At 37.8% G+C, this 25,695-nt stretch overlaps 1 protein-coding gene across 1 annotated transcript in view; it reads left to right on the top strand.

Annotated features, from left to right (window-relative positions):
* Positions 1-19,499, top strand: part of ZSWIM2 (zinc finger SWIM-type containing 2) — a 30,508-nt gene extending 11,009 nt beyond the window's left edge. Inside the window, exons 5-9 of the mRNA XM_041722961.1 lie at positions 5,430-5,681; positions 9,118-9,202; positions 9,881-9,993; positions 17,283-17,436; positions 18,344-19,499. Coding sequence (XP_041578895.1) covers positions 5,430-5,681; positions 9,118-9,202; positions 9,881-9,993; positions 17,283-17,436; positions 18,344-19,156 — 1,417 coding nt within the window. The 3' untranslated portion in view covers positions 19,157-19,499. The remainder of the gene's footprint in view (positions 1-5,429; positions 5,682-9,117; positions 9,203-9,880; positions 9,994-17,282; positions 17,437-18,343) is intronic.
* Positions 19,500-25,695: the final 6,196 nt, after the last annotated feature.

Below are 25,695 nucleotides of genomic sequence, written 5' to 3'. Positions count from 1 at the left end.
TTAGCTCTAGGATTCTTTGCTGGAGTCTGTAAGGTTCTCTATGTATAGTATTATGTCATTTGCAAATACTGAATGTTCTATTTCCTCCTTACCCATTTGAATGTCATGTATTTATTTTTAGTCTGACGGCTGAGGCGAGGACTCTCAGTAATGTGTTGAATAAAATTGGTGAGAGCGGACATCCTCGTCTTGTTCCTGATCTTAGAGGAAGAGCGTTTAGTTTTTCACTATTGAGTATGATTTTAGTGTGAGTTTTTCATATATGGCCTTTATTATATTGAGAAATTATTCCCTCTAAACCTATTCTGTTGAGAGTTTTTATCATGAATGGATGTTGTACTGTCAAATGCTTTTTCTGCATCTCTTGAGATCACTTCCTTTGGTCCTAACTCTTGCTAATCTGATATGTCTTGTTGATTGATTTATGAATATTGAACCACACTTATATCCCTGGAATCAATCCCATTTGTTCATGGTGAGTCATTTTTTAATGTATTGCTTGATTTGGTTTGCTGATTATTTTTAAAAGATACTATTTATTTATTCATGAGAGGCACAGAGAGAGAGAGAGAGGCAGAGACACAGGCAGGGGGGAAGCAGGCTCCATGCAGGGAGCCTGATGTGGGACTCGATCCCAGGACCCTGGGGTCACTCCTTGAGCCAAAGGCAGACGCTCAACCACTGAGCCACCCAGGCATCCCAGGTTTGCTAATATTTTGATGAGGATTTTTACATCTATGTTCATCAGAGAGATTGGCCTATACAATCTAGTATAGTTTTTTGGGGTTTTTGTTTTGTTTTGTTTTGTAGTATCTTTATCTGGTTCTGGTCCCAGGATAATGCTGGCCTAGTAGAATGAATTTGGAAGCTTCCCTTCCTCTTCTCTCTTTTGGAATAATTTGAAAAGAACAGATATTCTTTAATTATTTGGTAGAATTCACCTGTGAAGCCATCTGGTCCTGGACTTTTGTTGGGAGTTTTTTCATTACTGATTCAATTTCCTTGCTACTCATTGGTCTGTTCAAATTTTCTATTTCTTATTGGAAGTAGATTCAGTTTGGGAAAGTGTTATGTTTCTAGGAATTTATCCATTTCTTCTACATTGCCCAATTTGTTGGCATACAATTTTTCATAATATTCTCTTTTAATTCTTTGTGTTTCTGTGGCATTGGTTGTTATTTTTCCTTCTTCATTTCTGATTTTATATATTCGAAGCCTCTCTCACTTTTTCTTGATGAGTCTGGTGAAAAGTTTATCAATTTTATTGATCCTTTCAAAGAACCAGCTCCAGGTTTCATTGATCTATTATAATGTCTGAGGAGGGGTTTTTTGTATCTTTTCCATTTATTTCTTCTTTAAATCTTTATTATTTCCTTCCCTCTACTAGATTTGGGTTTTGTTCTTTTTCTAGCCCCTTTAGCTATAAGGTTATGTTGTTTGTTAGAGATCTTCCTTGCTTCTTTTTTTTTTTTTTTCTTCCTTGCTTCTTGAGGTATGTCTGTATTGCTATAAATTTCCCTCTTTGATCAGCTTTTGCTGCATCCCAAAGATTTTAGACCATTGTGATTTCATTTCCATTTGTCTTCACACATTTTTTATTTCTTCTTTTATATTTTGATTAACCCACCCATTGTTTAGCAGCAGGTTATTTAGCCTCCATTTATTTGTGTTTTGTTCTGATTTTTTTTCTTCTGTTTGATTTCTAATTTCATACCGTTATGGTCAGAAAACATGCATGATATGATTCCAATCTTTTTGAATTTATTGAGACGTGTTTGTGGCCTAACATGCAATCTATTCTGGAGATTATTCCATGTGTACTTGAAAAGATTGTATATTCTACTGTTTGGGGATGGAATGTTCTGAATATCTATTAAGTCCATCTGACCCAACATGTTGTTGAAAGCCACTATTTCCTTGTTGATTTTCCATCTGGCTGATTCATCCATTGATGTAAATGGGATATTAATATCCTCTACTATTATTGTATTACTGTCAGTTTCTTCTTTTATGTCTGTTAATAGTTCCTCTATGTAGTTAGGTGCTCGCATGTGAGTACACAAACATTAACAGCTGTTATATCCTCTTGTTGAATTGTTCCCTATATATATATATATATAATGTCCTTGTTTTTCTCTTGTTACAGTCGTTTTAAAGCCCATTTTGTCCAATGTAAGCATGGCTACTCTGACTTTCTTTTCACTTTCATTTGCATGGTAAGTGGTTTTCCGTCTCTTCATTTTCAATCTCCATATGTCTTTAAGTCTGAGGTGAGTCCCTTGAAGGTGGCATATAGATGAGTTGGTATTTTTTATCCATCCACTCACCCTGCCTTTTGATTGGAACATTTAGTTCATTTACATTTAAAGTAATTATTGGTATTTAGGTACTTATTGCAATTTTGTTTCTTGTTTTATGCTTGTTTTTGTAGTTCTTCTCCATTTCTTCCTTCTCTTGCTCTCTTCTGATGTGGTTTGATGGCTTCCTTTTGTGTCATGCTTGGATTCCTTTCTCTTTATTTTTCTATATAATTTATAGTTTTTTAAAAAATGTATGATTGCTATTAGGTTCATATATAACATCATGCATATAAAAGTCTATATAACGGGCACCTGGGTGGCTCAGTCAGTTAAGTGTCTGCCTTCAACTCAGGTCATGATCCCAGGGTCCTGGGATGGACCCCCTCTTTGGGTTTGCTGCTCAGGGGGGAATTTGCCTCTTCCTCTCCCTCTGCCTCTGCCCCAATCATGCTCTCTCACTCACCCTCACTCATGCACTCTCTCTCATAAATAAAATAAGTAAATAACTAATATTTTTATTAAAGTCTACATAAAAGTATATATTAGGGCTTCCTGGGTGGCTCAACAGTTGAACGTCTACCTTCAGCTCAGGGCGTGATCCCAGGGTCCTGGGATCCAGTCCCACATTGGGCTCCCTGCATGGAGCCTGCTTCTCCCTCTGCCTGTGTCTCTGCCTCTCTGACTCTGTCTCTGTCTTTGTCTCTCTCTCTCTCTGTCTCATGAATAAATTTTTTAAAATCTTAAAAAAATAAAAGTATATATAAGTTGGTCACTTAAGTTTGAACCCATCTTAAAGCACTACTAGGCTTGTAGTTGGGCAGTATTAGTGGTCACACTGGATGCCTGCCCTCATCCTACCTGTTGGGACTGCAGTCACACTGAACTCAGGGCACTATCCTGTGTTGTCACTTGAAAGACTTTCATGGGTGGATGGGGCCAGAAGTCAGACCTCATGCCTGCCCCCAGTCTGCCAGCCAGCGCTGCAGTTGCACTGACTGGCAGGGTGGTGTCTAAGCTGCCTGCTGAAAGGTTTGGCTGCTGAGACTGTGGGTACACTGGTGTGTGTAGTTAGCTGCCTCTCTCTCCAGGGTAGGCGTCACTTTGCAATGGTGCTGGTCCCTGCTGGGACTGCTTGCAGAGTGTGTTAGACCAGGAGCGACTTTGGTGGGACACCTGCTAAGTGGGGCAAGTTGGTTGGTCTGGTTCCACAGGATAATGTGGGGGCAGGAAGCACTGTGATAACAAAATAGGTGGAGAGTGTGTATGCTGGTTCCTGCAGGCATCCGGCTATCTAGCCTCTGGGATGGGGGAAGATAGAAATGGTGCCCACTAGCTCTTTTGTTCTTGGAGAAGTCTCCTAGTGATCCTTACTCCTCTGAGGCACGTTCTGAAATTAGTAAATCAATCTCCTTCATGATAACCCCAGTGCTTTTCAAACTGCTGCTTTTTTGCTGTATTTTGGCTGGGGCTGGGTTTTTGTTATGCTGGCTCTTTAAGGGTGGAGGGTCAGTTTCCTATCACCCTATGGCTCTCCTGGAGCTAAGCCCCGCTGATGTAAAAACTGGTAAGCCCTACTGGTTCTCAAAGCCATTTGTGGGGACTCCTCTTCCCCACAGGTTCCCTGTGCCTTGGGTGCCTAGGGTGGTGGCCCATCCTGCCAGTTGTCCATGCTTGTGGTGTCCCTCGTATTTGTAGTCAGTCTCCCCAGGGGTTTAGTTCCTGAGCCTATCTCTGCTCCTCTTACACTTTTCGATGTTAAATTCCCTCCGCAATTAACTGTGAAAAGCCCGTTCTGCCCTTGTTCCAGGTGAGAGTTAAGTGCACTTAGGTGGCTCTTGTGTCTGTGAGTGTCTGTTAGTCAGGACAAGGTGAGCTCAAGATTCTATTTTGCCATCTTCTCAACCTTCTACATGTTTTTCCTTTGGATATTTGAAGTTTATGAAAAAAAATTCTAATTCAATATGTTTGTAATTGATTCTTCTAAGGCATGTTGATAAACAACAAAAAGCTTTAGCTATTGCTTATTATTTAATTGTCCTTCTTTTGTTTCCTAACATAGCCATTGTAGAAGGGCCTGTTCTTACTCTAAACATTTCTAGGCTACATTATAAAGGGCGAAAATTAAAGCCTAACTCCACTTCACTCCTCTCTCTAAGTTATTAAAGTAGGATAATTTTCACATTTTTGTTTTATACACATGAATAAATGTCATGGCTTAGACCAGTTACAAAGAATTTTCTGAGAATAAAGACAGTACTTTAATATTATAAAAATTCTTTTCGGTTTCTCAAAATTCTATCTTTAAATCTAAATAATTGAAATTTTTACCTATACAAACATTTGTTAAGAGTGTCATATTCATACTATTCTTTGAGGCACTATAAAGTTGGACTTGGATATTTGGGTAACTATTTACTATTGAACTTTTCATTTTCTTACTCCTGATTATTTGTCAAAATTATCATTCATGTAGTTTTTCACATGGCTGCTTCTACTGCATATTTTTAAGTTGCTAACTATTTTCCAAAATATTATTTCTCTCAGTAGATATTTGTCAGGTACTACTACATACTGTGTGATTTCTAGGAAAATAAGGTAATACCCCAATCTCAATGATGCTTTTTATTTAAAAAACAATAATTATTGCTATAATTTTCCTTTTGTTAAGATTATATTTGTTGTCACTTTAAAAATGAAAAATATTGGGGTGCCTGGCTGGTTCAGTCAATGGAGCATGCAATTTTTGATCTTAGAGTTGTGGGTCCAAGCCCTGCAATGGGTGTAGAGATTACTTAAAAAATAAAATTTTAAAAAAAAATGACAAATATTTTGATAATGCAGAATTGTTTACCATCATTTCATCAGAATGGGGGAGAGTTTGTTAGGAATCCTAATGCATTAAATTAAAGATGATAGATTGGGTAGGTAGATAAGATAGTGGTTATGTGTATAATCAAGCTTTATTTGGAAAATTCGTTCAGAATCTATTTTTATGGGAAATAATGATGGTAGCACTGAAAGTTACTTATATAAATAAATAAATAAATAAATAAATAAATAAATAAATATATATATATATATATAACTTTGATGTATACAAATGGTAAATTCAAATTTTATTTCTGACAGGTTTGGCTGTGGCAATAGCATCCATATAAAATGCATGAAGATCCTGGCTAACTATCAGGATCCGATTTCAGATACTTCCATGTTGAAATGTCCTCTGTGTAGGAAAGAGTTTGCACCATTAAAACTTGTTTTAGAAGAATTCAAAAACTCTAGCAACCTTGTGACTGCAGCTGAAAGAGAGCGACTGGACAAACACCTTGGAATTCCCTGTAATAACTGTAAACAATTTCCAATTGAGGGGAAATGTTATAAGTAAGTGTCATCAGTAAAATTATAAACATGTATTCTGACCTTTTTTTAACTTTAGGAAACTTGGAGCACTAGGGTACTAGTCATTGAGATGGCCTCTTTCCTTCAGTGTGTGTGTGTGTGTGTGTGTGTGTGTGTGTGTGTGTAGTATGTTTGCCTTACGTGATGGTTACTTATTTAGGATTTCCAAACTGGTGATTTATGTCAGCCCAGTACCTCCAAAATTCTGATTGTTTTACTTCTTCGCTTACACAAAGACATTGGCTTTGTACTCCAGCGTAGATTGAGAGTCTGAAGTAGCATCCTGCCCTGGAAGCTCTGGACACAGGCCTGTTGCTTTGGCCTAAATGAGTTTCCAAATTCAGAAGCCTCAACTTCCAGACCTCTCAACTTCTATGACTTTCTTTGAACCATCAACTGCCAAAAGCTGGATTGAACTGGAGGGATATTGACTAGATGGACTGAATATTTAATCAAGTTTCACAAACTCAAAACTGCAATGAGTTCATGCTTTTTTCTTTAATCCTATGCCTCAACAACAACAAGATAAATATTAGAGAAAACAATTTTTGTTACTTTTTAAAGTAATCCCCAAACTTTCCCCCAGTTGCCATACTAAAACAGCAATTAATTGCTATGCTTGGGAGATTGCATTTTAATTAAAATTTTAGCTTAACTGTATGTTAAGAAAACATATTCTTTTTTTTTTCAGTCTTCCTAGAAAAATACATTAGGATGAGCCCAATTAATATATATATTTTTAGAACCCTCTCATAAAACCAAAAAACTGTTTTTATCACTCTCATCAGCAAATGATAACTCTTCTGCTCTGAAGTGTTTTAGTTCTCTGTGATGTGGTATAAAGTCAGCTGGATCACTATAAGTAAAAGCCTTTATTGGAAAATGAGTGGCCTGAGAAGGCTCCAAAGGAGCATTTTAAATTGAGGAAGAAAGGAAGAATTTTGTAGAGGTTTGGCAGGGGTTCAGCTAAAGTCAGGATTGTTGGTTAAATAGAGTTCTTGACAAAGGAAGGACTTGATCTTCAGTTTTAGCAGCCATTGCTTTTAAGAGGTATGGATTCCAACAGTAAGGAGCTAAGATAACGTGTGGAAGAGGGATTGGGAGGAACAGCTGTGGGGGATAAGGGCAAGAAGCGGCCATGGTGCAAATTTCTCCGTCCTCATTGTTGCCTATTCCTCAAAAGATCAGTGTGTGGCTTTAGTAGATTATTTCAAGTCTTCTTTTAAGTCTTGTTGATGGCAGTGCACTCCACCATCACTCTGAGCTTTCTGACTGCTCTTTGTGTCTTAGTGGATGATTCTTCTTACTACCTCTTGCTGGGGAGGAAAAATTTTTTCTGTGACTTTCTAGGTTCTTCTTGTTAGTCTGTTACTGTAACTGACATAAAACAGATTAATAGCAGAAAAAAAAATTAAATTTGTTCCTGTGGGAGCCTCCCATTGACATGAGAGGTTCAGTTGAGGCTTATAAGCCATCCGGAGCTTAGAAGGGGATAGGGGTCTGAGGCTTCAAAGGGAAAGAAGACTATGGGAAGATGGAAAGAGCCAATGTCTGCCATGCAGAAACAATGGAACACAGGGGAATTTGAACAAACAGGTCCTGCTGAGCTCCCTCCAGCTTTCCACAGCAAGCCCACACTTTGCAGTTCTCTCTACTGAAAGCTCTCTTTCTGCTAAATTCCTTTGGCAGTTGAAGGGGAGTAAAAAAGCTCCTCCTGAGTCTTTTGGGCCTTGATTGACTTCAGCTCAAAATAATCCACATGCCAAAGTGGCACATTCTGGGGAGAATCGTTCCAAACACAGGCTTTCTCCACTGTTTTGCTCTCTGCCCACTGCTCTACACCTTCCTTTGAGAATAACTTCTCCTCTCTAGGTTTAGCTCACAATTATTTACCTCTATATCAGTCTTTTTTACAAATTAAAGAATGTATTTCAACATCTGTGACTTCACCCTCATTGCGTTCCCTCAAATACTGACATTTAGTCATTAGACTGAAAAACTATTCCTAGTAGTTTTAGGAATGGATTGAGTAGGAGACAAACTAGAAAGCTTTTCAGTTCCTTCTTCATTAGAGTTTCACAATAGGGCTAGTTATCTTTTAAGTAGCTAATTTCACTATATATATGTAATATATATGTATAATATATATATATATATAAAATATAGACACGCTTAATTTTTTTTCTTGCCTAGCAAAATTTGGTGTATCAAATAACTGCACCACTGCTATGATCAATTGATGAGGATTTCTAAGAACTTTCATGGACATATAAATAGTAATAATAAATAAATTCGTGCTTGTGCCTGTAAGATATCTGAAGGATATGTTTTCCCAAATTTCTCATGGAAATAGTTTTCTAAATCTCTGATAACTTGAGTAAGAAAATAAGCTCATTTGATTACTGCTCAGAATATGATTTGTCTCATGAATATTGCTGCAAGTAAATTAAAATTATCTGCTTGTTGCAAAATATTTATAAATGTAAGTTTTAGATAGAGCTTTTGTGGAAAGTGACGTTTCTGTTTATCAGCTTAAGAACTTTTTATACATACACCTTTTTTACATGTTGTGAGCAAAGAGAGGGAATATAATTCCTGTTTTCAAGAAGTATTCTGCTAAGTATAATTCTTGCATCCATGAAACAATTGGAAAACACTGGATACAATGTATACCAAATGATACAATACATAAGAGGTTACAAATCCTACAGGAATTTAGAGAAAGAAATAAAAGGAAAGCTGAGGTAATAGGGGAACACATCCCAAAGGGGATGCATGGTAGGCAAAAGAATGTCCTCCCAAATATGTCGTCTGCATTCTTATCCTCAGAACCTACATATTAGGTTACGTGTCATAGAGAAACTAAGATTGCAGGTGCAAATAAGGTTGCTAAACACTTGACCTTGAAATAAAGAGATTATTATTGACTATCTGGGCCCCGTGTAATCACAAGGGCTCTTAAAAGTGGAAAGGAGGCAGAAAGGGAGTCAGAGGGAAATGTGACTTTGGAAGAAAGGCCCGAGACCAAGCATTCCTTGCTTTGAAGATGGAGGAAGAGGCCGCGAGCTGAGCCCAGGAAGGTAGACGGCCTCTAGAACATGGAAAAGGCGAGGGAACGGATCCCCTCTAGAACCTCCAGAAACGAATACAATCCTGCAGACCCCTGGATTTTAGCCCCTTGAGACCCGTGTTAGACTTTTGTCCTACAAAACTCCAAGATAATAAAGTTGTGTTGTTTAAGCTGCTAAATGTGTTATGATTTGTTACTGTAGCAGTAGGAAGCCAAGATGGGTGAGATAAAATGGGCCTCGTCCTATTTGCCTAGTTCCCAGGAAATTCTGGCAGGAATTGTTCACCAAAACCACCAAAATCACTGGATTCTTTTTCTTGTCTATGTCTTGGTCTTCTGTGTTTGTAGGTGTACCAGATGCATAGAGTATCACTTATGCCAGGAATGTTTTGATGGCTGCTGCCACCTTTCTCACCCATTTGCATTTCGTGAGGTACCGTATCCATCTTTTATACGGCGCTTGTGTCTGTGCTGTTGGAAATCTAAGTAAAGTCAATCTAAGAATAGATAAGACTTTCAGTAGAGCTGATTGTGTTTTAATAAAAACCTAAGACCATATTTTTACGAGAATTCTTTTTCATAGGAATGTACAAGACAACCAGTTCTCACATTGGTAGTTTATAAAACTAACACAGTAACAAAATCTGGTGATATTATACATAAATCAGGAATTACAGCCACTAAGCTGGAAAAGTCATTCAAAGAAAAAAAAAAAACCTCAGTGTTTCAAGTTGATATAACTTATTGACGACCACTTGTGGTTTTAAAATTTCTGACATCAACAACAATGAAATTTTATTACAATCATTTGAACTGTATGCTTAGAAGTTAGTATCTCCTGTGGCTGAGATACTATCTATTTATTACACAAGATAAAACATCCACAATTACCATTGTTGATTAACATTTTTACCTTAAAAGTAAAGTTACAGTAACTGTGCAATCATATATTAGACTCACTAGTAACTTGTAAATTTTTAATACTGAAAAAGGTATATTTTCAAATGAGTCTTTGTTATTTGCACTATGTTGTTGATATGCAACTGATTTTAATGCACGAAATTAAAATTTCCATGATTTGCAAAGTAACACCAATTTTTACCTATTACAGAAGAGAAATCAAAGATGGAAATCACTAGAAAAAAGATCAGATGAAATTGTAAAATGTGTCAATATTAAAAATGAGATAGAAGAAAAGATGCCACGCTTTCAAGGAAAGGAAGGGTGAGATTCTCAGTCAAGCTTACATTTCATTTATGATATGAGACATTTAAATAATTTTTCAGGGGATCCCTGGGTGGCACAGCGGTTTAGCACCTGCCTTTGGCCCAGGGCGCGATCCTGGAGACCCAGGATCGAATCCCACGTCGGGCTCCGGGGGCATGGAGCCTGCTTCTCCCTCTGCCTATGTCTCTGCCTTTCTCTCTCTCTCTCTCGCTGGGTGACTATCATAAATAAAAATTTTTAAAAAAAATAAATAAATAATTTTTCAGTTTGAATAAGTTTTATTCTTTCCTTTATTCAGTAAGTATGAATCATCTGCTGAGTAACATTATTATACAAGCAAAGATGAAGGCTCTGGAGTCAGATTGTCTGGATCCAGGTCTTGTACAAATTGGCTACAAGTGACTTTTGGGCTCATTACTTCACTTCTCTCTGCCACATTTTTTTCATCTTTAAAATGTGAATAATTATAAAACCAGACTCATAGGAAGTTTGTGAATATAAAATGATTTAATACACACAGCAAATATTCAAATAACGTCTATTATTATTAATCCTATCAGAGATTCTACTAGGTGTTAGGGATATAGTAGTTCCCTCGGTAAATAAATGGTCGTCTAAATAAATGCAAAATTAAAACTGACATAAGTTATTTTTAAAAAGTGCAGGGGGATCTGCTATTTGCTCTGAAGTGATTGACCTCTAGGGGAAGGCAGTCTTGTTCCTCATGCCCCCACTGTTTCGCCCTCATGGAGGAAGAATGCTGAGCAGATTGGTTGTATTTCACGACACTGACGGGGCTGTTTATTAGTGGGTAGGCCTCCAGATTCTTTTGTCACATTCTTTATTAAAGAAAATTAAATATGCTGTGTATTATTAGCCTATTAGGTACACCATAAAACATATACAAAAGAAGGTCATTTTGAAAGGACGGGATAAAATTAATCTTTAAGAAAATAATTTCAGTGAGTTATCCCAATAAAAACTGTGCTTGTTCTCGGAGCATAAAATACGTCGTGGGTGTATAATAAGCCTACGCAAAGGCTCTCCATCTCCATTTCCTCTGGCTCTGGCTAGGTATCACGCCAACCCACGAGAGCGACAAACTGTATAACTAAAGGTTTTGAAGAATTTATAGGTGAAAGCGAGAGAACATTAGGGTAGAAAAGAAAAGCATTCTAGGCAGAGAAAGTAGAATAAATAAAAGATAATTTCAAGATAAAGTATGGTTACCACCTTAAATAACAAAAATATACAGTTTTTTTTTGGAGGGGTGTCGACAATTAGACGACTTTGGTAAAAGCAACCGTTGTAGTGTGATGGAGGTATATCTGTAGAGTGATAAGAAATATAAACGTTTCTGAAAAATATAAGAGCATGCCTTGTTTTATTGTGCTTGACTTTATTATACTTTACAGATATGCATTTTTTACAAACCAGGGGTTTGTGATAACCCATATCAAGCAGGTATATTGGTGCCATTTGTCCAACGGCATTTGCTCACTACATGTCTCTGTTAACATATTTTGGTAATTCTTGCAATATTTCAAACTTTCTCAGATAGTTATATTTGTTATGGCGATCTGGGATCCGTGATCCTTGACATTACTATTGTAATGTTGTTCTCGTGCCTGCGAATACAACATCCATTCTTCACCCTGTGAATTAATGAGTAATTTTGACTTCAAGTCTTATTATTTAAGAAATACATTTAAGTAAACCTCTAGTTCTGGGAGAGTTAACATAGAGCGTTAGCTATGTTAGTTTCAGGTGTACAATAGCCTACGCTGAGCGCTGAGCCTGACGTGGGACTGGATCTCATGACCCTGAGATCATGACCCAAGCAGAAAACCAAGAGTCTGAGGTTCAACCGACTGAGCCACCCAGGCACCTCCTACCCATTTTCTAATTAAATTATTTGATTTCAGGGGATCCCTGGGTGGCTCAGCGGTTTAGCGCCGCCTTTGGCCCACGGCGTGATCCTGGAGCCCCGGGATCGAGTCCCACGTCAGGCTCCCTGCGTGGAGCCTGCTTCTCCTTCCGCCTATGTCTTTGCCTCTCTCTCTCTTTCTATGTCTATCATGAATAAATAAATAAAATCTTTAAAAAAATTATTTGATTTGTGTTGAGTTGTATAAGTTCTTTACATATTTTGGATACTAACCATTAATCAGATAAGTTATTTGCAAATATTCTCTTCCATTCAGTAGGTTGTCTTTGGTTTTGTTGGTTGTTTACTTTGCTGTGTAGAAGCTTCCTACTTTGCTGTAGTCCTAATAGTTTATTCTTGCTTCGAGAGACATATCTAGAGGGGCGCCTAAGTGGCTCAGGCAGTTAAGCATCCAGACTCTTGATTTTGGCTCAGGTCATGATCTCAAGGTCACAAGACTGAGCCCTGCAGTGGGCTCCACGCTGAGCACAAGTCCACTGGAAGTTCTCTCTCCCTCTCCCTCTGCTCCCCCCTCCCTTGTGCTCACTCTCCCTCAAATAAATAAATAAATCTTTAAAAAGAGAGAGAGAGAGATCCAGAAAAAATGTTGTTACAGCCAGTGTCTGAGAAATTACTGCTTATACTCTCTTCTAGCACTTTATGGTTTCAGGTCTCACATTTAATCCACTTTGAGTTGACTTTTGTGCGTGGTGTAGGAGAGTGGCCCAGTTTCATTCTGTTGCATGTCGCTGTTCACTTACCCAAACACCGTTTATTGAACAGCCTTGTTTCCAGTGCATATTCTTGCCTCTTTTGTCGAAGATTAATTGGCCATATACGTGTCGGTTTATGTCCAGACTTTCTATTCTGTTCCATTGATCTAATATGTCTATTTTTCCGCCAGTACCATACTGTTTTGATTGCCACAGCTTTGTAAGACAGCTTGAAATCTGGAATTGTGATACCTTTAGCTCCTTTTTCAAGATTGCTTTTGCTATTCAGGGTCTTTTGTGGTTCCATTCCAATTTTAGGACTGTTTGTTCCAGTTCTGTGGAAAATTATGTTGGTATTTGTATAGCTCTATAAAAATCTAGAAAAATGCATTAAATCTGTAGATTGCTTTGAGTAGTGTGGACATTTTAACAATATTTGTTATTTCGTGAGCATAAAACGTCCTTCCATTTGTTGTGTCATCTTCAATATCTTTCATCAATGTTTTCTAGTTTTCACCCCCTGGTTAAGTTTATTCCTAGGTGTTTTGTTCTTTTTGGTGCTGTTGTAAATGGGATTGTTCTTAATTTTTCCTTCTGCTGCTCATTATTAGTATATAGAAATACAATGGATTTCTAAATGATTTTATATCCTATAATCTTACTGAATTCATTTATCAGTTCTAGTAGTTTTTGGTGTAGACTTTAGGGTTTTCTGTATACAGTTATGTCATCTGCAAATAGTGAAAGTTTTACTTCTTCCTTACTCATTTGGATGCCTTTTATTTGTTTTGCTTATCAGATTGCTGTGGCTGGGCCCCTCAGTACTCTGGTGAATAAAGGTGATGAGAGTGAACATCCCTGTCTTGTTCCTGACCTAAAGGGGAAAGTTCACAGTTTTTCACCATTGCGTTTGATGTTAGCTGTAGGTTTTTCATATATGACCTTTATTATGTTGAGATATGTTTCCTCTAAACCTACTTTGGTGAGAGTTTTTATCATAAATGGGTTTTGTACTTTGTCAAATGCTTTTTCTATATATATTGAAATGATTATATGATTCTTATCCTTCATCTTGTTGATGTGGTGTCTGATGTTGATTGACTTGCAAATATCGAACCACTCTTGCATCCCAGGAATAAATCCCACCCGATCATGTTGAATAATCTTTGTAATGTATTGTTGTAAGTGGTTTGCTAATATTTTGTTGAGGATTTTTGCGTCCATGTTCATCAGGGATATTGGTCTGTAGTGTTTTTTTGTAGTGACACTGTCTGGTTTTGGTATGTGATTGATTCTGGAGAATGTTCCATGTGCACTTGAAAAGATGTGTATTCTGCTCTTTTAGGATGAAATGTTCTGATTATATCTATTAGATCCATGTGACCCAAAGTGTTATTCAAAGCCACCGTTTCCTTGTTGATTTTCTGTTTGGATGATCTATCTGTTGATGTAAGTGAGATGTTAAAGTCCCCTACTATTGTATTACTACCAATTATTTCCTTTATGTTTGTTATTGGCTGCTCATGTTGGATTCATAAATGTTTTAATTGTTATATATTTTTTTTGGATTGTTCCTTTTATGATTATATAGTGTCCTTTGTCTCTTGTCACAGTCTTTGTTTTAAAATCTATTTTGTCTGATAAAAGTGTTGCCTTCTTTTCACTTCCATTTTCATGATAAATGTTTTCCATCCTTCATTTTCACTCTGCCTGTGCTTTAGGTCTGAAATGAGTCTCTAGTAGGCAGCACATAGTTCTTGCTTTATATTATCCATTCCATCACCCTATGTCTTGATTGGAGCATTGAGTCCATTTACATGGAAAGTCATTATTGAGAGTGTATATTGCTGTTTTTTAACTAGTTTTATGGTTGTTTTGTAGTTTTTCTCTGTTCCTTTGTAATCTTGCTCTCTCCTCTCACAGTTTGCTGGCTTTCTTTAGTGATATCCTTGGATTCCATCCCCTTTATTGTTTGCATATCTATTACCAGTGTTTGATTTGTGGTTACCATTAGGTTTATATATAACATCTTGTGCATATAGCCGTCTATATTAAGGTGATGATTACTTAAGTTTCAACCTATTCTAAATGCACTAAATTTTTACCCCTCTCCCCTCTGCATTTTAGGTGTATGATGTCATACTTTACATCCTTTTATTTTGTGAATTCCTTGACTGATACTTATAGATATACTTAAATTTACTGCTTTTGTGCTTCCTACTTTTATTACTCCTGCTTATGGCCTTTCCTTTTTACTCAAGGAATTCCCTTAAGCATTTCCTGTAGATCTAGTTTAGTGATGATGAATTCTTTTAACTTTTGTTTGGGAAACTCTTTATCTCTCCTTCTATTCTGAATGATACCTTACTGGATGGAGTATTCTTGGCTATAGATTTTTTTCTTTTACCACTTTGAATACATTATGCCCCTCACTGCAGTGCCTGGTTTGGGGCCTGGCCCTTCCCCTCCCCACACTAATGGCATTTCTTCCTCCTGCAGACAGTCTCACAGGTCAGTTTGGCTCCCAACTTGCATCTCTGCCCTCCCTACCCTCTTTGATGTTGTCTTCTCTCATTTAGCTGTTGAGAATCTGTTCTGCAAGTCTTTAGGTCATTTTCTAGGTTATTTAATCTGCTGTCAGTGTACCTAGGTGTAGACATGGGATGCAGTGAGCCTGGGATACTCCTGCTCTGCCACGTTCCCTGGAAGTGGAAATACATTTTGTAAGGCTATGGCTGTCATAATAAATCGTCTAGTGGATCTGGGCAAAGTAAATTAAAAATCTTCTGGAAAAAACTTCACCATTCTAGATGCTATTAAGAACATTCAAAAAAAACATTATTCATGGAACAGGTCATAATATTAATATTAACAAGAGTTAGGAAGAAGTTGATTCCAATCCTCACGAATAAGGGATTCAATATTTCAGTGAAGGAAGTAACTGCAGATGTGGTGAAAACAGCAAGAAAACTAGAATTAGAGGTGGGCCCTGAAGATTGACTGAATTGCTGTAATCTTATGATAAAACTTTAATGGATGAGGAGTTGCTGCTTATGAATCAGCAAAGAAAGTGGTTTCTTGAGATGGAATCTACTCCTGGTGGTGAAGATGATGTGAAGATTGTTGGAATGACAGCAATGGATTTAGAATATTACATCAACTTAATTAAAGTAGCCGCAGGGTCTAAGAGAACTGACAAATTTTGGGATGCCTGGGTGGCTCAGTCAGTTGAGTGTTTGATTTTGGCTCAGGTCATGATTTCAAGGTCATGAGATTAAACCCCATGTCAGGCTCTGAGCTCAGCCAGGAGGCTGCTTGAGATTTTCTCTCTCTCTTTCTCCTTGTGCCCCTCCCCCTACTCACACAGACACTCTCTCTCTCTCTCTTTCTCCCTCTCTCTTTCTCCCTCTCTCTCTTTCTCTCTCTGAAATAAATAAGTAAATCCTTTTTTTTAGAAAAAGACTATTGACAAATTTGAAGGAAGTTCTGTGGGTAAAATGCAACCAAACAGCATCGCATCCTATAGAAAGGAAGCATCAATTGATGAGACAAGCTTTGTTGTTGTCTTATTTTAAGGAATTGCCACAGCCATCCCAGCCTACACCAACCAATACCTTGATTAGTCAACAGTCATTAACATTAAGGCAAGACCAGCAAAATATTACAACTCACTGAAAGCTCAAGTAATGTTAGCATTTTTTAACAGTACTCTTAGCATTTTTTAGCAATAAGGTATTTTTAGTTAAAGCATGTACATTGCTTTTTCAGACATAATGTTTTTGCATGCTTAATAGACTACAGTATAATGCAAATATGACTTTTAATTGCCCTGGGAAACCAAAACATTCACTTGACTAGCTTTATTGTGGTACTCACTTTATTGTGGTGGTCTGGAGCCAAGCCCACGATATCTCCGAGGTATTCCTGTATTTGAACTTTGCTCTCAATGACTTTTGAATGATAGGAATGTGTCTAAGCTTTAATCAAGTTTTGTTTTTAAATATTTGTTTTATCTGCTTTATTAGTTGTTAATGGCATCAAATAGCAGTTAATTTACATTAATCTCAATTTGGTTAGTTGCTACTTATGGTACAAAAATAGGGTTGGTACTTCTAGAGTAACATTAACATAGTCTAACAATACTAAAGTAGTAAGCATATACTCTGAGGGAAAATGAGTTTCCTCCTAGATTCTCATCTACCAATTTATCACAGTAGCCCGGAGTATCTAATGTGGCTTACCATGCACCAAATGGCATCATGAATTGGGTTGTATTTTTCTAAACACAAGGCGGAAGTTTTGGGTCAGACTGAAATAATTTGAGTATATGGTTCTCATTAAAATATTGCTCTTGTTTCATAGACATTAAAAACTACAAATAAAAAAATTTCAGTTTAGTATTTTTATTTGAAATGACTAAATTTTGGTATTTATGAAGTTGGTGTTGAAATTGGATCCATCTTGTTCAGCATCAATACAATAGATTTTTTTAACTTCATAATGTATGAGATTTATTACCTTCAGTTCAAGAAAATATTGAATTCATTTACATTATTTATATGGCGGCTATTTACCTGTGCTATTGATTACTTCCTGATCGATAATCACATATAAATATTCATGTCTTTCTGCTCATTTTCATTCAGCCCAGTTTACACACCAAAACAAGTGGTGAAGTCACTGCCTCTTTTACTAATTACAAAGAATAGTAAGATGCTTGCTCCAGGCTATCAGTGTCGACTCTGTTTGAAGGCATTTCGTCTCGGTCAACATACAAGATTACTACCATGTACTCACAAGGTAGCAGTCACATCATTTTAGTTTGACTTTCCTTGTAGGGCCAGTTTTTGTGAATTAATTGACAATTTAAGTGTCTCTTTTCACTTTTTATTTGTGTTATGTGCAGAGATGTTCATATTGAAGAGTGTGTATAGTAGAGCTGCAGCAGAGACCACTGAGAAGGCAGCTCTGTCCCTTATGGATGGATTTCTATGGATTAGGACTCATTTCTGTATACTCTATCCAGGAAAGACAAAATAGCTCTTCAAATTAGATTATCTACCTTATCTACTTTAGTTACCCACACAAAGAAAAAGCTTGCAGAATAATAAGGTGTTTTTGTGACTCTTTGGATGAAACAGAAATGTTTAATTTGACATAATTATTATTTCAAGTGAATTCACTGAAATTAAAGTCTAATGTTGTTCAATGACTATTGGTAACCAGGTTTTTTCTGAAATAAAGTTACTTTAAATAAGTATTTATAGCTCTAAAGTCACCTTTACTTAAAATGTCTGATAGTTTGCTTTCTTCCCAAGAATGGGATTTGTTATTTTACACCTTACCATCATCAGATCCGTTTCCAACTCTAGTTGGTTGTGACTATTTTTGTTATTTAATAAATTTAATTCATTAGGAACAGTGAAATTAATGGCTTGAATAAGTAATGGGATTTAATGAGGTTACAAAAATGATGTCCATAAAAGCCTTTCCATTTTAAGGTTGAAAATGGAGATCAGTCCATAACCCATTCCATTTTTCTCTTCAAATTGTTTCCATAAAACTTGATAAATTATAATTATCTTCCATTCTTGCTAAATAGTTTTAATAGTAACACAATAATGAAACTGGGAGAAACTTGCATAGATAATACACATCATAAACAAGATAATTGTGTCTCTGATTAATTTATAATCTTTTTTTTAAGTTTCATAGGAAATGTATTGACAATTGGTTATTCTACAAGTGCAACTCATGCCCTATTGATGGACAAGTTATATATAACCCTTTAATCTGGAAAGATACAGCAGTAAATGGACACGCACATCAGTCCACTTCAAACGCAAGCATCACTCATCTGTCAAAACAGGAAGAACCAGAACTTTTTATTCCTGGTACTGGATTAGGCTTAAAACAAAATAGACTTGGAATTTTACCAAGCATACCTCAATGTAATTCTGGAAAACTGGATACACCTGAAAGTTCAGCAAATACCTATCAGAATATAACAATAGATGATCAATTCTCTATCAAATCAGATGATTCAAACTCAAGGAAATTAATCTATGAATATAAAATTAGCCAACATTTTCCCAGGTATCTTCAAGATTTACCAACTAGAACTGTTGGAAAAATGTCATCTCAAACATTTCTTCCTTCTATTGCTCACAAGAATATGGTATGTTCCACTGGAATGGAAAGCCCATGTATCAGTGAAAAACACTACACTGGTCAAAGCCAGAAGATGGCCAAAGACTGTAAACGTATTAACCACAATCCAAAGAAGACTCTTGGTACTAGAATAAAAGAAGAGAAGAAGAGATCAAGTACTTTCCTCCCAGAAGATTTAAATCTTGATGTCAATTGGGGTACAACTAAGATTAGTTCGCCTAAAAGATGCAATAATTGCATGGGAAAAATTAGACAAAAATGTAGTAATCTGTCAAGAAGGCCTGAATCTCATCCTTTAAAGACAAAAAGTCCTGAGCTATCTTTAATATTGGAAGGAATTCAGTTATGAAAATGTATTTTTATTAACATCAGAAAATATTTGAATATTGAACATAAAAGTGCTTCATTTGTAGAATATAAATACTGTATACTCTTGACAAATGTACATGGACTTCTTTGTCATCATTTTACCTACTTGTCTATAAATTACTAACTACTCTAAAAGAAATGACCACATTCTTTATAAGCCTTTAAGCATTAGGTGTTTTGATGAGTGAGTATATTCAGGATGTTGTTAATTATGAATAATTTTTAGAAATTTTATTTCATATTGATTAAAATAATTATTTTTACTTAAATTAAGGAAATAGATTTTCCTTGCATTGAGCCACGGTTTTTAAATACTCCACTTGATAACATGTAATATAGAAGAATTCTTTTCAAGATCTTGTATATTTTTTGCATCTTCTTGTATTAATATTCACCATAAACCTATAAGAAAATCCAGAGGGTAGTTGTATTTTTCACTTTATTTCTCTAAAGGTATTGCTTATACATGAAATGAAAATAAAGTATTTTATAATGCTATAAGTTATGCCACATTTAGAATGGTTTCGCTGATTTTAAAAAACATAGAAGTACCACCAAATTTCTACTATTTGTACTATTTTTGAAGCCTGAATACAATTACTTAATCCCCTCCCCCCCCTTAAAATATATTTGGGGGCAAGGACCTCATTGTCTAGTTCACTGCTGTATGGTCGACATACAGTGCTTGACAAACATGGGAATTCTATATTTGTTGAACTACTGAATCATGAAGACAAGTGGCCACATAGGAGGGAGGCAAGATGAAAAAAATACGTGGTATTAGAAAACTAAAGAAAGAAAATGTTTTCAACTAGGTCAGGTGAGATCAAGACTGAAGAATGCAATTTTGCGTTAGCAATGAGGAAAATAGTCGAACCTCAGCTAGGAGAGTTCAGTGGAGTGGTGGGAGCCAAGTCTAGGTCAGATTGCGCTGGAGAGAAAGTGGCAGGTGAGCACATGGAAACAGGGAGTATATACAACTCAGCACAAGAGACTACAAAGGAAAGAAAAGTAACTGGAAGATGTTCAGGGTTTATTTTTTATTTTTTTATGTTTTTAAAGCAGAGACTTGAACCCTTTTATATGTCACTAAAAATACAGCCTGTGTGTGTGATAATTGATATCAGGCAGATAGCGCTGCTGATCATTGGTAATAACAGAAGGGCCCAGAGCGTAGGTGTCAGGAGCCTGCAGTAGGATGGAGGGACAGATCCACTATAACAAGGGAGGTTGCCGACTAAGTCAGCAGACAGTGAGTAAAAAAGAAAGAGATTTGAGGTCACTGGAAAAGGACTCAAGAAACTGTCTTCTGAAGGGAAATGGCAGGTTAAACTAGTGAAACATGATGGCAATTCAGGCCATTTTAAAGTCCTTTTAAGTTTGGGGGCTACGGATCTATGTAATGTTACCAATCTGACTCATTCGGATGATGTTTAGCTGCAAAAACAGACTCTACGTGCCACGGTAGAGAAGATGGAGCATTACATTCATCATGGTTGCAGCTCCGGGGGGCAGTCACAATTAAAGGAAAATGAACATGCCAAGTTTGGAGCCTCAACAAGGGAGAGATCGAAGACTCAAAATAGACTCAAAATGTGAACAAATTAGAAAAGATTTATAGGAAAAGTCTGACTCTAAGGCAGGATGAGGGAGTAAATGAATCAGAAGACCAAGATTGGCCAAACAGGAGCAGTAGGCAGGCAAGCTGCAAAAATAGGAAGTTGGGGTCAGAGAAAGTAGTACCTGAATAAGAGATTTCAGAGGGGGGAGGCTTCAGAGAGGTCCCGGGTAGGTGGGTGGAACGGCAGAGGGAACCGACGAGAATGAAACGTGAGGGGAAGCGAGAGGCAATGGAATAACTGGGTCAGACATGGACAGTAGCATCCTTCTTCCTAAGAGGGCTGGGGAGGGAAGGAAGTGTGTAGGTCTATTGCCAAACATCCTCCGCGGTGGTTAGTCTAGAAGGTCTAAGAGGAAGGGGAGGGAAAGGAGAGGCAACAAAGAAAAGGAGGTGACCAACAAATGGAAATTAGAGGCCCAGTGAACAGGTCATTTCAAAGACTGAGATTCGGGTGCTGCTTGGCTGTGGCCAGGTGGCTGCGGCCTCCAGCCGAGGCCGCTCCTCACCTCAGCCTCTCCGTGGCGGGGGGCCAGGGTCCTGGCAGCAAAGGCAGACAGTGAGGCGAGTCTTCGTCACGGGGAGGCTGCCAGGCGGTGGGCTGCCCGCTGGTGTAGGGTCACCACAGCTCGGGGGTCGGGGGACGTGGCCGGAGGCTTGGGCCGAAGGAGGCCGGAGGCTGGCAGGGCTCGAACCCTTTGTCCATGTCCCCCAGCGCTTCAGCAGAGGCACAGTGTGCAAGAGCTGAATGCTTGGAAATCCTGGGTTTTATCTAAATGAGGAAAATAAAGTGTAAAGGGCTTGCATGTCTCACCCAAGGTGGGAAGCCAAAACAAGAACAGAAATCCACATTTTCTTGCTCCTAGTCTGACGCGAGAACGCAGTGCTGCTCCTTCTCAGACTCTTTGCCTGAATTTCGCCCAGCTCCCCATCGAGGGAGTATTATATCATCCCATTTTAAACCTTTTTTCTTTTTTTCTTTTTTTTTCCTGATTCTGGCTAGAGAATGCCTTCTGGAGCTTGTAGAGGCAGAAGGTTGTTCTTACCAGCGGAGTGTAGCTGCGGAGTTGGTGCTACACTGAGCGAACACCTTCGGGAGTACGATGCTGACTAATCACCACGCGTGTAACGTGTGGCTTGTGCACGTGGTAATAAATATTTTATTCAAAGCAGGCTTTGTGATGAAATATTCAGAGGTAGGCATTTGCAGGAACATTTTCAAAGGTGATTAGAAGATTAAAAACTGATGAACTGTTTTCTAAGTGACGTCTACTGGGAAGCAAGTGCTACTTCTAACACCGACTTTCTTTAGGTTAAAAGGTCATGACCAAGGCGGTTGGATGAGTGAATGCTCTCTCCGGGGCAGAGGCAGCAGTTTTCAAGTCGGAGACGGAAACATTGATTAGTGGAGGACAGTTTGGCCTATCAGAGGAGTGTAAGTCACGGGGGAGGCTCTCGTGTTTGGAAGTTGGATTTCAGCTCGTGAATAGATTGTACTGCTTTGCGGCCATCTGTTCCCTCCTGGAGCACACGCGTCCCACGTAAGCTTGTCCAAACTTTTGAGATCCTGAGAGTAAGGGTTTGTGCTTAAATCGTGCTTCAGACACAACTCTGACTTAGTCATGATAGGCTAGTATGTTATTCTCAGTACAAAGGAGCAAAGTAGCAAAGGACACTTAAATATTTTAAGCAGTTGCTTTTACTTTAAAAAATGTCAGCAATGGACCAGAAGTATGTTTCAGTGATATTTCAGTAATTTCTGGATAAGACTAGCACGGTATGCTGACAAAATTTCCTCTTTCAGAAAATACCATCAGGAGCTCCCAGCTGGCTCAGACAGTAGCTCTTTGGGTTGTGAACAAGCCCCACGTTGGGTGTAGCGATTACTTAAAAAAAAATTAAATTAAAATTAAAAAATAAAGAAAAATAGATAATATGGATTGAAACTTTTGGAGAAATATGTGCAAGCTAGACATAATAAAATAGATCTTTTTTATACTTTATAAAACCACTAAAATACGGCAACGTTAATTTTCCAAAGTTTCACACACCCATATAACTGATTATTGAAAATAAGAATAACAATTTCCTCATTAGTTTTTCATTATTATGGATAATCGATGATTTTGAAAGGCTTAAATTCTAGCGTTCGCTTCAGCAGCACGTATATAAAAGGCTAAAATTCTAGATGTTTATTACACAAGAAAAAATAAGACTCTAACGGTCATGGTTATCAACTACAAAATTTCTAAAAATAAGTTATTTTGAAGAAAAATCAAAATTATTAAAATACTTTGATCCTGATTGTTTCAATATATTTCGTAGTATTAAATATATAATTTTAAATAACATAATGAGGGGTGCCTGGGTGGTGTGGTTGGCTGAGAGCCGACTCCTGGTTTTGGCTCAGTTATCTCAGGCTCCTAATCTCAGGGTCGTGGGATCAAGCCCCAGGCACCTCTCCACACTCAGCACAGAGTCTGCTTAAGACTCTCTCCCTCTCCCTCTCCCCCCTCACCTGCTTGCCAGCTCACTCGCTCTCTCTCTCTCGCTCATATAAATAAGCCTAAATTAAAAAAGTAAAATAAAATAAATAAGGAAACCACATTAAATGTGGCGTAAATTTTGAAATTAAAAATAGAGTACTAGCTCTGATTTACATTATTTTCTTAATAAAAATTTTCTTTTAACCAATATAATTTTCAAAAATTCCTTTTCCTAATTTTACTATAGACTGTAGAGGGCTAAGAAATCATGTACGAGAAATAAGACAAGAATATAATAATGATAATTCTCAAATGTAATATGTATAACCTTCAATGTATTATTTTTGACAATAGGAAGCTTTAAAATATGTTATTTTATATTGTTACCAGGATAAAATTCACTCAAATTCCTTCTGGATAATATTTTATATGATGTTAAAAGAATTTAACGGGCACCTGGGTGGCTCAGTGGGTGAGCATCTGCCTTTAGCTCAGGTCCTGATCCTGGGGTCCTGGGAGGGAGCCCCTCATTGGGCCCCCTGCTCTATGAGGACTCTGCTTCTCCCTCTCCCTCTGCTCATCCCCCTGCTTGTGCTCTCTCTCTGTCAAATGAATAAATAAAATCTTAAAAAGTATTTCAAAATTAAATCTGAAGTGCATCATATCTACATGTATCCTTTAGCTTTCCAAATGCCTTCGTCATTTCAAAGGATGATATAAAAACCGCAGTACCTTGTTCCCTAGAAAATAGTCATAGAATTGAATGAGAGTATTACCTAATCTAATGAAAAAAGAATATTTTCTAGAGAAAAAAAATGACCAAAAGAATATGAAAGAATGTATCTTTAATGTTCTATATGAGAATTTATACAATTTTTTAATATTTTTTTAAAGAATCTATCTGAGAGAGAGAGAGAGAAAGCGCACAAGCAGAGGGAAGGGGCAGCCGGAGAGGGAGACGCACAGTCCCCACCAAGCAGGGAGCCCCGGGCAGGGCTCCACCCCAGGACCCTGGGATCATGACCCAAGCCGACAGCAGATGCTTAACCGACTGAGCCACCCCGATGCCCCCGGCTATATAATTCCCAGTAGATCTCCGCACAATGTACTAAAGACTGACTTTTTTTTAGTTTTATTGAAGTATAATTAAATGAAACTGTACTTGAATGCGCACATCGTGGGGATTTGATACATGCACACATGGTGAAGGATCCCTCCCATCCAGTCTGCAAGTTCTAGTCTCTGAGCGAATTTCAGTTCTGTAAGACAGCGCTACCAACTAGAGTCGCCGTCCCATGTCATCCTTGACGAACCTCCCCTCTTTCCCATACTGGTTGCACCAACTTCCAAGCCCAGCGTGACCCAGTCTAGTGTTGGTCCCCACCCCCCCGTCCTCACCAATGCTTGTTATCTCTTGTCTTTTTTTCTTTTTCTTTCCTTTTTTCAGTATAGCTGCACATGTTCAGTACGACTCAGTGACGTGACAAGTGTATTCATTATGCCGTGTTCGCCCCACGTCGAGCTACCATCTGTCCCGTCCCATCGCTGTTACATCATTGACCGTTCCCCATACGCTCTGCTCGTTGTTCCTGTGACTTACTCATTCCACACCTGGAGGCCTGTGTCTCCCTTTCCTCTTCATTTCACCCAACTCACTCTGACCTTCCTCTCAGTTCATTCTCTGTATTTACAGTCCTGATTCTGCGTTTTCTGTGTTTATTTTAGATTCCATTGAGGAGTGGGATCACATGGTATTTGTCTTTCTCCGTCTGACTTACTTCTCTTGCCGTGATACCCTCTAGGTCCACCCATGTTGTCCCAAATGGAATGATCTCACCCTTTTTGGCGGCGTGTATATTCCGTCGTGTACGTATACCACATTTCCTTCTCCATTCATCTATCGGTGGACATGTCAGCTGCTCTCACGTCTTGGCGACAGCAAATCATGCTACAATAAACATAAGGAAGGGTGCGTATATCCTTTCGAGTTACTGTTTTCACCTTCCTGACGCAAATACTCAAGAGTAGAATCATTGGATTATTCTTTTCCGCAGTCGCTATACCAACCCACGTTCCTACCGGCAGTGCACGTGGCTTCCTCTTCTCCACATCCTCACCGACACTTGTTATTTGTCTTCTTGATTTTAGCCACTCTGACAGCTGTGAAGTGATATTGCAGTTTTGATTTGCGTTTCCCTGATGATTAGGGATATTGAGCGTCTTTCCATGTGTGTCAACCATCTACATGTCTTCTTTGAAGAAATGTCTATTCAGGTCTTCGGCCCGTTTTTTAATCAATTATCTGATTGTTGGGGTTTTATTTTGGGGAAGGTTGGGGCTTTTTTTGGTGTTGAATTATATAAGTACCTTATATATTTTGGATATTAACCCCTCATTGGATATACTATTTGCAAA

Source organism: Vulpes lagopus, chromosome 11, assembly GCF_018345385.1.
Source record: "Vulpes lagopus strain Blue_001 chromosome 11, ASM1834538v1, whole genome shotgun sequence".
NCBI lineage: Eukaryota > Metazoa > Chordata > Mammalia > Carnivora > Canidae > Vulpes > Vulpes lagopus.
Note: the sequence above shows the minus strand (reverse complement) of the source record. Positions and strands in the feature narration are given on the sequence as shown.